Source organism: Apis laboriosa, unplaced genomic scaffold (genome assembly GCF_014066325.1).
Source record: "Apis laboriosa isolate Shangri-la unplaced genomic scaffold, ASM1406632v1 scaffold47_cov149, whole genome shotgun sequence".
NCBI classification, from domain to species: domain Eukaryota; kingdom Metazoa; phylum Arthropoda; class Insecta; order Hymenoptera; family Apidae; genus Apis; species Apis laboriosa.
In genome coordinates, this window is record NW_025223437.1 from 2,584,666 (window position 1) to 2,596,949 (window position 12,284).

Below are 12,284 nucleotides of genomic sequence, written 5' to 3' on the forward strand. Positions count from 1 at the left end.
TTTTTTTTTTTATTTTAATCTTTGAATTTTTTTTGCGAGAAATACAAAATGGACTATTATTTGTATTTGATTATTTGATTATTTGTTGGTTGGAATTTAATTGTAAGAATTTTAAAATTACGAAGGATGATTGAAGAATGAGTTATCGTACATGTTCCAAGCTTTGAAGAATTTTATTATCAAAAATTAAGGAAAATTTCGATCATTCAAAATTAAAGGAGAAATCTTTCTTTTTCATCGCATCATTTGGATAAATAAATCATATTGGTATAAAATATTTATAAAAAATATTTAAAGGATATTGTTTTGAAGGGATATTATAATTTACATCGTATCACAGATATAAAACACTCGCAAAGATATAAAAATCGATACAACTTTATTGAACCCGAGATACAATGTTATTATACAATTTTTATAGTCGCAATTTTTTTTTTTTTTAATGCGTAATACTCTCACAGCGATGGTTTTTTTTTTCTTTTTTTGTTCTACGAACAAATGGAATTGCGACGATTTCGCGTTCGATTTTCCAAGAAATCGATGGAAAAACAATATACGGTGGAATTTCATAGAAACTGGAAGATCTCGAATCTCTTAAATATTTAGAACACGATATTGTGCGTGAATAGAAGAAATAAACATCGAAATAGAAAATTTTTTAATAAATAATTTGTGCATGTCTTTCTTTTATTTTCTTTTTTTTTTATTTATTTATTTATTTTCTTACTTCATTCCTCAGGAACTCAAAAACTTTTCGTCACTAATTATTTCCAACGAACGTTGTTCGCGGATTTCAAAAATTAGAAAATTCGAGAGACACGGGCTCAAAACACGTAAAAAAAATACCTCGCATCGCTGAAGAGAAATAGAAACCTTCCATAAATAACGATTCGAACTTTGAATAAATAACAACAAAAAAAACACGGACATGGAAAACTAATTACATTTTTTTCGTTAGATTTTCTTCGTAAAAAAAAAAAAAATTTATGAATTACAACTAAGATCTTTTTCAAATTTCAGAGTCAGATCATCGTTAGAGATCGAAGAAAGATTTATTTATAAAAAGGATCAAATGAAAATTGAAGATTCGATGAAAAAATTGTGGGAAAAATTGTTGTCAGTTTGGGATTTGATCCGAAAAAGATCCAGAAAAATTTACGTTACAAATTTCTAAATATTCGTATGTATAACACGATATAACGTTATAATATCGTAATATTAATACGATATTATAACGTTATACGATAATTATATCTTAATCGCGTACAATCTATTTAAAGTTTATCGACGAGTTTTTAAAATTAATAGTCGTTTACACTAATTCTCCATCCGAACAATTTAGAGAAGTATGCATGTGGATTTTAATGTGCACGAATTGCACGAAATACTTGTACATTGGCTTAATTCGACCTATTCCATCTATAAATATCTTTAAACGTTCCGTTATTATTATTACGTTACATTAAATGTTCAACGCGTATTTACAAAAAACATGCAAAAGAGAGAGGGAGAAAAAAAAACATTTAATACTCTGCCTCGTAACACTTAATAATTTGTTTCGTTCTTTTTTTCTTTTTTTTTTCTCTCTTTTTTTCGCGATCTACGTTTTAATCATAGCAAAAAAAAAAAGAAAGAAAAGAAAGAAAGAAAGAAAGAAAGAAAGAAAAAGAGCGCGAGATTTTTCTCGGATTATACGAGCATACGAGTTTGTTAGTTGTTAAACAATGGAACAATTGCTCGAGGACATTACGATCGATTTATCAGATTGGAGTTTTCGATTCGAGGCAATTTTTAATTACCTCCGTGAACGTCGAATGTTAATTCAAATCATATTAAATCCGCCTCGTTTTTATCGCTACGCGGTATATCTCTTCAACCAATCTTGAATTGTAGCGTGATTGGCTTCCACCCATCGTATGTTGGCTTCCGATTGCTCTATCGATTGTTGCACCGATCTTGTGGCACTTCCGAACTCCCCTATGTGCTCTTTGGTGAATTCCATTAGCTAGATAGAAGAAGAAAGATTTTTCTTTTTTTCAAATCAAATTGACGAATTAAATCAATGTTTCTCACGAGCAGAGTGAAATTTTTTGCGATCAGTTATAAAGAATTTCAACGATATATTATAAAATCGTCGTTCGTGTAATAATTTGACAAGAATGTGATTTTAAATGTATAATTATTCGCGAGGTGTTTGATTTGTCACAGATTTAAATTTCGTACGAAATATTTTGAATAATTATTAACAAAATTATTATTTAATGATTTTGATATACCATATCAAATTTCATTTAAAATATAGAATTCCATTTTATACTTACATCTTTGAGATCATATTTGGTATTGATACCTCTCGTGGCTGATTTCACTATGTTATTTATGGTTAATAACGATGTTCCGAAGCTAAGACAGAGAATATTATTGAACATTATTGTCAATCGTCATAACTTATGGATAGAATTAAGTAGAACCTAACCTCTGTACGAACTTAATCCTTTTCCACGTCTACATTTTAAATGGTGAAATTAATTTGATGAAATTTAAATAAAAAAGTAGATATAATCGAATCATCATCACCTAGATCTTGTATTGTATTACTGTTAATAGGTTCAAAATCGATCGAGATACAAGTTAAGAGACTTACTATTCTCGGAGTCTCGCCCATTTATTTCTGAGGAAGTTGAAAGCTAGTGGTTGGCCAACAGGATTGCTGGCAATGGAATTAAGAACACGGCTGACATCTTGTTTTCTAATTCCTGAATTGTTCGTGATCGTCCAGTCCAAGTAACGACTCAACAGCCACGTTTCTCTGGTGCAGCCGAGCGCGTGGTGAAGCAAATCCTTCTCGGAACCGACATTCGTTTCCAAGTATCTTTGCCAAGCGAAATCCCACTCCACTTGTCCACCGAATCGAATCGCCGTACAATAGACGACCATCTTCAAATTTGGCGATATTCTACAGGCATTGTGAAAATTCTTCATCGATGATTATTATCAATTTGAAATACAATTGTTGAAATTTAATTTTAACATCGTCAAAATATTATGAAAATTTATCGAAGAATACCGATATTGAATAATTAATCATATTTTGAATTAATTTCGAGTCACTTCTGAGAAAGAGGAAAGAAAAATAAATAATAATAGCCAACTTTACGTGAGATCGATTGCAAGAAGATATATATAATTTAATTTCTTTTTATTTTTATTTTATTTCTTCTGTAAGAAGAAATAAGTAAAGTCTCGGATCCTTTTTTTCTGGTCACCCTGTATTGTATTGTACAAACATACTCACGGATTATTCACATTTGGACTGGGCGTGTAGCGCCAATTGTAAAACTGTTTCACTGCGTTTTGCACGCAATCCTCGTGGCCAAAGTTGCATGCCCATGTTAGAACATCGATGCGGGTGAAAACTGTCAATTGGGGATCACCGACGTTATCCGTGAAACCGACCTGTTTGTACACGTTGTCAAGCAGTTTCAAAACGTATACCTGAAACGATATTTCGTGTTTGAATATATATAAAAAAAAAAGTGATTCATAATATTTAACATTATTTCCATTATACATCATTCCTCGCAAGAGAAAACAAATTTCTGTTGGATTTGAACTTTTCTCTCTGTCTAAATTACATTCGAAGAAAATGTGAGAAAATATTAATATTTTTGATCATACGAAATTCACGATGACACGGAAAATTTGGACAAGTTCGTATTTACTCGAAATTGATCGTAGCTCGGCATCTTGATCAACATGCTGTCCAAATAGTGCATGGCAGTGAAAGCAGCCTTCCATGGTAAGTACTCAGTCTCGTGAGCTAAATACGATGTGACGCTCAACGCAGTGGCGTAGTCTAACTTTCCGGCTCTTGCCAAATTGAGCGCGTCGTCTATTAATTGGGCACGATTGATCGTTGAAATATTGCCGAACGAGTTCCTGTTCAATTGCTTGATTATCAGTTGCCAATTCGTTTTGTCGTAGTTCACTCTGTAGTATCCTAAAAGAAGAGAAAATTTCAGAGAAAATATAAGATCAAGATCAAGATTTTTGAATAAATTTCGACTTCTATCACCTGTTAAAGATAATTATACGAACTTCTTTAATTGTGGGTGTATTTTTTTCAAATCTTTCACGAAAAAGGTAAAATCATTCGAGTTTTGTTATTCTTTTCTTTCTCGAAAAAAAGTTTGATGAAAGTTATTAAAGTATTAATTTAAAAAGAATTGGAAAAGATTCAGAAATGAAATTTTTCTTTATAATTTCAGATCAACCAACGAATGTTAAATATATATATATATATACTTCATTTCTGTAGCTGTAATTTTAAATTCCACGTCACTTTGATAACATTTCAAGTTTGAATTTGAAACCAGTAATCAAAATTATATATATATATATAATTCAAGAAAAATTAAGGAAATAATTAATTAAATTTGTTAATCCAAATCAGAAATTAATCGATGTAATGTAATACCAGTTTTCTTACCAGTTTCTTGAATATTGAAGATAACCCACTCCGAGGAATTCCAATTCAAATTGGTCAACGTGATCGATTTTTCCGCTTTCATCCACTGAGAAGGTTGGGTTGTATTGAAGTCTAATTGACTTTCGGTCGTGTACGTGATAGGTATCCACCAAAGTGGCTCGACGTTGGACGTGGTCACCATAGTACCGTTACGAAGCATGAAACGTTCCTGAGGGGAGGGGAAAAAATATGGATGGACGTGGATAAATATCGATCGTAATAAATCCGATTTACTTTTGAACCGTTTTATCTTTCAGCAAACCTGTGTCAACGTCGCTGCACCGTTATTATAATCTCGAATAACCGTTACCACTGGAAAACCAGTTTGGAGGGTCCAGGTATCCATAATTTCCTTTATCGTTATCGCGGAATCGAGGACTTTATCCTTGTGCGCTTGTTTCGTAAGAGCATCCCAAAGATCGTTTTGCTCGGCGCTCTGATAAGCTCTGTTACGAACAGCTCGTATTATTTTCATATTTTAATCGAGGAATAAAAGTACGAGTAATGTTTGATAAATTTATGTGTATGAATGTTATTATGTAAGGAGGAATCGTGAATCGTGTTTGAAACGTTTCCATAAATTTGATTAGAAGTGAAAAGTTAATTTTGTAATTTAAAAATTTATCCAAATAATGTTTGAAATGGGTTTATGGATTTTTTGATTTTTAATATTACGCACATATAATATATAATTTTTAAACTCACTTTGCATTCAAATAATTAGTTAAACCTTGCTTGAACACATCGGTAGTGAGGAAATGATCCATCATTCTTATTATGGAAGCACCTGTTCCAACGATAATATAATAATATTATTGTATTCACGTTACGTAAATATAATTGCAATATTAATCACAATTTTTATTCGCACCTTTCTCGTAAGAAATCCTGTCGAAAATTTCGCTAATTTCGTCGGGATGTTCGACTTTTACCGATATCTGATGCGAGGATTCTAATGCGTCCAGACCAAACACGTTTTGCAGATCATGCACGACAAATTGCTCCAAAACTTTCCACGTTGGTTCCACCTACGAAACGCGTGATATAAAAAGTTTTAAACCAAATAATTGAACCAATAAAGTATAAAAAAATAAAGAAAAACAGAGAAGTATATATATATATATATTTTATATTTCTTATTGATTTTTTTGTTTTCCTTTTTCTTAAATTAATTTTTCATTTCAAGTTTAACAACTTACCGCGTTCATACCGATGTATTCCATGTAACTGGCAAAGCCTTCGTTCAACCATAGATCCGACCACCAACTTGGAGTTACCAAGTTACCAAACCATTGATGAGCAAGTTCGTGTGCTATGACTGTGGCCACTCGTTGCTGATTGCTGCTAGTCGAGACACCTTCTTGATACAGCATAGCGGTCTCTCTGAAAATTCAATCGTATCATCCCAGTTGACCAAATTTTCGAAGGATTTTTCCAAAATACGCATAAAACATTTAAATTATTAAATAGTTTTCAATGTCGAAACAATTTAAGTAATTTTAAACGCAAGGAAAAAAGATTAATGAAGTAATGAAATATTTTGGAAATATTTAATTCTCTTTTAAAATTTTAAAAATTAAGAAATTTTATTTCTTCGTAATATATATGGTCGATTAAAAAAACACTGAATATATATTCGTGAAATACTCGTTACAAAAATTTATTTTGTAATTATATCGAAATTTTTTTAATTAGATTTATTAAGATGCATCAAATTTGGCCTTCTGAACTCACCTGCAAGTGATTAAGCCCCAGTTCTCCATAGCTCCAGCCGAAAAATCGGGGAGAGCAACGCTGTCCATCTTGGGCAGGGGGAATTTAATTTTGAAATAGTCCTCGTAATATCGAAGTATTTTCGGGCCAATGTCCAAAGTGTACCGTGCCTGTTGGACGGCCTCGCTTCGTGCCCAGACTCTAAACTTCCCGGATTCCGATTTCAACATCTCGAAGTCCGAAACAATGAAGGCGACCAGGTAAGTGGACATTGGCACAGAGCGTTCATAATGGTCCCACACGTATGTCGGTAAACCGGGCCTGATTTTACAATTAACCAATTAGCCAATAATACTTGATGAATTATTTTATAAATATTTTTAAAATTATTGTTGAAATATCGAAATTATTTAATGAAGATTTTCTTTTATTTGTAGTTCAATGAGAAAGAAGATAAATAGGAACGATTTAAGATATCTGTGAATGTATATTTGAATTTTTGAAATTGAATATTGGAATTTTTTTCTTTCTTTTTTTAATCATGATGAAATTTAACGTAAGATATATACAATTACGTTATTTACGCGATCGTGATAGTTAATTTTCTAATCTTATAAAATCTAATGAACAGAATGAAGAGAAACAATTAAGTTGGACGACACATCTCGCGCAAACAAATTGATTACAGAGTTAACGGATACTTTTGTTGATTCTGGAAATTACTTCTGCGTACAATTCGCGCAAATAATAAGAGTGTTAATCATCCTTCTCGTGTTAAATTGACAGTTAGAGAGACGTGTACTCTATTCACGAAAAAAATTTAAAAAATAAAATTCGATGGTTTATTACGGAAAAGAATTATAAGTGTCGATTCAATATGTTTCCAAAATTGGAAAATTCCAAATTAGAACGATAGATGTTTCGAATTTAAGATGCAATCGAATTCTCAGCAACGAATCTACGCAATGAATTATTTACAATTATAATAAATTAAATAATTCTAAGCTAAAAAATGAACACATTCAATAAAAATATTTCAAAATTATTCAAAATATTCTTTTTCGCAAATTAAACACGCGCACTCTGAAAAATATTGAAATCGATAAATTGACAAATACATTACGTTAATCTTTATGATCAATCTTTTAAAATTCGAATATTAGAAAACAAAAGATAACACTCGCGAATCTTCTTCTCTTTCTTTTTAAATTCAAATAAGTATCAATAAATCAAACTTCTTTTACTCGCACAAATTTCCATAATTCAAAAATTTACTTTTGCTTCGTAAATCTCTCAGAAGATTATCCTTTATCCTTGAGACTCGAGTCAATCGAAACGAGACAATATGAGAGAAACGCATCGCTTGTATAAATCGTTTCAGCGGGCGTAAAAATACGCTTTTAGTCGCTTACACTGGCATAGGCTCTCCCATTCGAGGCATGTTCGAGATGGATGTCATGTTCTTGGGCCTCGCAATGCTGATCTTGAACGTTGCTTTCAGCGCCGGCTCGTCGAAGCACGGAAACGCGCGTCGCGCATCCGTTGGCTGGAATTGAGTCGTCGCAATCCATCTGTAACGCAAGGGATCATCGTCACAGGATGACGAATACGAGGAATAAATATCGAGTAAATTGAGTAAAATAATTTTTAGAGTGAAATGGAGAAATGAAAGTTAAGAGCGATCGAACATAAACTTCCTCGATAAAGGATATAACAAATCAATATTTTTGAGAATTCTATTGTATGTAAAAAGAAATTTTGAAGTAGTATAGTTAGATGTGTAAGTTAGATTATTGGTAAAGAACAAAGGATGATCACGGATTTTAAATTCTTATTGTTCTCTGCAAATGAAAATTCAAATTGCATTTTTCGAAATTTGAAAAATTTATCGATTCGATAGTCTAACTAATTATTATTTTTAACGTTAAAGGAGTAAGCTCGTAAGTAGCAAGCATATTTTTAATTTCCATGAAGTTGTTACAAATGGATCTGCCCACCTCTTGTTACAATGTCCTCAATTCTGGGAACGTACGTGAGAATGCATGAGATCATGATCGTTGATCCGAGGGAACAATGACTGAACTGCCAAATTGCAGATTTTTATTTAGATGTTGCATACCTTAGATGTATCAAGATATTATTTCAACCTAAGTATTATCCATAATTGCACGTATGTCATTGAATTAAAAAATAATTTATTAATAATATTATCGCGATCATTTATTACATCTCTCGAATGAAAACAAAAACGATTTAAATAACCAAGAGTCCCTCTGTTTCAGTGTTCTTCAGAAGTCTATCATTTCTTACTTTATAACGATTAACGTGTCATAATCTTATCCTTGAAAGCAAAGGCCGGAACGTGTAACAGCGGAGCTATAATAGTTCGTATACCGACTTTGACTTTTCCATAATTAACATCGATTTATATAATTGTCTAACTGACGAAAAGATACAATGTTGATATGTATCCATCTTTTATTCATCGTTCTATACAAAAATTAGACATTTCAAGATTGTTATGATAATATCGAACTAAATTTTAAAAACGTCAATCAAGTTATTAATCAAGAATATTTTCATGGCCATTACTACTTTCCATTGGGACGTGGGATTAGAGATAAGATTGGATCGTGTCCTTTTGAAAATTTGACTGAGTATTTTTTCCTTTTTTTTTTTTTTTTTTGTATCATATCATTGAAAGAAAATCGATCTTTTGTATTTTGAGAATGGATGAAAATTGATTTTTGGATCATTTTCTATGAAACATTTACCACGTTAAAATCTTACGATTTTTCTAATTAACAATAATTTTGAAATTAAGCAAGATTATTAATTGAAAATGAAGTTCGTCGATCAGGATCGGGTCGTTCGTTCGAACTGTTAAAAGTTTGAAAGAAACAACGACGAGCACTTTTCACGATCGCATTGTCGTCTGTGGGCTGTTATCAACTCGAAGAATCGCAAAATCTTCGCCGCCATTCGAACGATTTAACGGGGAACACACACGAGAAAATGACGTCTAGCTGTGTAAATTCACGGACGCTTCCGTGCCATGGGAAGAAATATCGTCGTCAAAGAGGGGAGGGAGAAAACTTTCGTCGAGCTGCTAAAAGGCTGAGATTTCAGCTCTTTGAAAATTTTCGAGATAAGCAGAACGTGAGGAGTGAATAGACGCGTTCAATGGACGTAATCGCGGTGAAAATTCATCTTTTTTCTCTTCGTTTTTCTTTCTCTTTCCTTCTTTCTTTCCTTGCCGTAAGAAGCTTTTTAAAATAAGGTAAGAGCTTTTGTTTATGAGATATATATATAAATATATATATATATTTGTTGCAAAATAAATCAACAAAATTTCTTTACCATAATATTAGTATATAATAAAATTTTTCGTTCACAATAAAAATATTCATACATGTTGGAAGCACTGCAAGAACAAATTGAATACACGTTATATTCGATAAATTAAAAAATCGTTATCAAAATTACTCTCCTAAATTTAAAATTATTTTTTTTTTCTAATATATTTCAATTAAATCAATTAATCCGTTGCATTTTTCAAATAAATTCGAAAATCTCACTTCAAATAATTGATCTCCAATTAAATATGTAAAAATTGTGCAAATGGAGCAAGTTAGAGGATCGATGAACGGACCAAAGAAATCTCGAAATCTCGCGTCGTATCGTTCGATCGCTTTCAGAAATAACTCACGTTGCAGCGAGCCCCTTGCAAATAGATCGGTCAACTGGCCGGTAACTACAGATATTGCTTGATAAAGCAGTTTAAATTTACTGCGTACGAATAGCTGTCACCTACAGAATGGAATTAAATTGCTTGGGGCGTTTACCTCGTTTCACTTCCAACCGTGTACGAGCTCCTGTAGAAGCCTTGCAAGTAGTCGTTCAGATGGCCGACAAACTTTAGATTCACAATGTATTGCGCGCCCTTCTTCAACGTGTCCGACGTTCTAATCACGTAAAACTGGCGCTCGGTGTCGTTCCTCTGCTCCACGATTTTCACCACCTTCTCCCCAGATTTCACGGCCGAGTAAGATTTTATATTCGTAAAACTTTCGTCGATGTTCATGTCCACTGCGTGCAACGTCACCTTGTCCGTGTCCTCCGTCACGTTTACCAAGATTTTCACCTGGAAATATTATTTTTATAATATTTTGTAAGTGTGACTATTACGTGAGATCATCGATGAAACGGATATTTCATTCATCTTAGATCGAGGAATGAGTCAATTCTTCCTTCGAGCGATTCTTGCTTCTTTTTTTTTTTTTTTTTTTTGAACAATTTTATTCGATGAATGTTATTCGCAGAAGAGAATTTATTAACAGTGAATGGATAGGATTGGATTATGAGCGAAGAAGAGTGTATCAAGAGTGAAATTGTATCGTTGTTTTGCGTTTATTTTCGAGAGGAAGAGATTAAGAAATTGTATTCGTATTTCGTATCTATAAAATTTATTCCTTAATTTTCTGCGCGTTAAATTTTTATCTAATTTTGCAAATAAATTTCTTTTACAATTATTTAGGCCAAAGTCTGTAATAAAACAATTAATTCTAATTTCTATATTAAAAATATCCTCTTCTCGTTGTATAATTTCTAATCTATCATAAAGAAATCTAAACTATAAAACGAGAAATAAAATAACGATTCGAACTTTCTATCTGCTATTGGCTACTTTCACCCTTCGAGAGTTAACTTATAATCAACGTCCCGGTTTTCGATACTTTTTTTTTTTTTTTACGAGTGCATAAAGGAGAAGATTAAACGTCGAAAATTACGAATTAATTATTCACCTCTTGTTCTACATCTTTTGAATTAAAGCAAGCAAGTACTTGCACAGCTATAGGAATCCTTTTTTTATCCACTTAAACGAAGAAGAAATTGTTCCTCTTTGTCCGATTTTAATTCCTAATTGTTGCTAACATTAAGAGAGAGAGAGAGAGAGAAAGAGAAGAAAAATTAAAACACAAAAGCATCTTTGAGGATTTATCCTTTGTGCAATGAGATAATTTTCGTCGAAGGCAATTCGTGCTTGCTTCTCGATTAGTTAACGATCATTCCTCGTTTCGCATAATATTGTGAAACGAGTAAATAAATACATTACGTATGTACACAAGAAGCGCGAGTGTCTCGTTTAAAAAAAAAAAAAAAAAAAAGACGTAGAAACACGTTTAAAGCATGTGATACTTTTTAAATAGGAATTAACTTTTCGTAGGAAAAATTCCTCGTCGTAATTACAACATGGAATAAATGCAAGAGGAGCTTTAATATACCACGAGAACTATGAATAATTCCTTATTCCTAGAGATTAAAGAATTTTGTTTGAATTTGAAATGAAAATTTCATTTTATCATCTTTCATCGAATAAAACATTAATTGTGAATTTTTCGTACGATTTTTATATAAATAAATTTTGTTTTTTCTCTAAAGAATGATCGATTTTGTTCGATTATTATAAATCGATTGCGAAATTACAAAGTTTTTAGCTGGATATAGAAGGGCAAGAGAATGTTTCAACTGTTCTCGTGAACTGGCAATACTGTGCTTTCTAAAACAGCTCTTGTCTCTTTCTAAATGAATCAGCGTTCCTTTAATATCTGTTGGAACGGTTCTGGTTAATTTAAAAGTAATGAATCATATATTTTCACGAGAAGTAAGTATCATTTCATATTAATCTTATACTTTTTCTCGAAAAAGCAAATAAATATTTTTTGAAGAAGTATTTTTCATGTATTTTTCGAACGATTTAATTTGATCGATTCATTTATTTTGTCGTGAAAATAATCAGTCAGGATATAGAGAAAAGCAACGACAATGAAGTCGTTTTTTGAATTATCCCGATATCTCGATCGGTTGCCGAGATATAAATATTCAGAGTCTCCATAATACTTTAAAACACGGTGCGGAGATTATGAATGGGTCTGCGATCAAACGGCCTATATATTTTCCTAGAAATGCGTACTACGTTTTTCCAGGAATCGCTTGTCTGGAATTTATGATGGGTCAGCGAGGTGCGAGCGAGAGATCCGAC

General features: G+C 32.1%; 1 protein-coding gene across 2 annotated transcripts in view; it reads right to left on the reverse strand.

Moving 5' to 3' along the window:
- Positions 1-362: 362 nt before the first annotated feature.
- Positions 363-12,284, reverse strand: part of LOC122716656 (aminopeptidase N) — a 39,098-nt gene continuing 27,176 nt past the window's right edge. For both annotated transcript variants that reach the window (XM_043939946.1, XM_043939945.1), the window contains exons 3-15: positions 10,087-10,385; positions 7,654-7,812; positions 6,263-6,562; positions 5,728-5,911; positions 5,400-5,556; positions 5,234-5,315; positions 4,791-4,974; positions 4,490-4,697; positions 3,723-4,000; positions 3,296-3,495; positions 2,645-2,956; positions 2,322-2,403; positions 363-2,005 (exon numbers count right to left, since the gene is read on the reverse strand). In XM_043939946.1, coding sequence (XP_043795881.1) covers positions 1,856-2,005; positions 2,322-2,403; positions 2,645-2,956; positions 3,296-3,495; positions 3,723-4,000; positions 4,490-4,697; positions 4,791-4,974; positions 5,234-5,315; positions 5,400-5,556; positions 5,728-5,911; positions 6,263-6,562; positions 7,654-7,812; positions 10,087-10,385 — 2,595 coding nt within the window. In that variant the 3' untranslated portion in view covers positions 363-1,855. The remainder of the gene's footprint in view (positions 2,006-2,321; positions 2,404-2,644; positions 2,957-3,295; positions 3,496-3,722; positions 4,001-4,489; positions 4,698-4,790; positions 4,975-5,233; positions 5,316-5,399; positions 5,557-5,727; positions 5,912-6,262; positions 6,563-7,653; positions 7,813-10,086; positions 10,386-12,284) is intronic.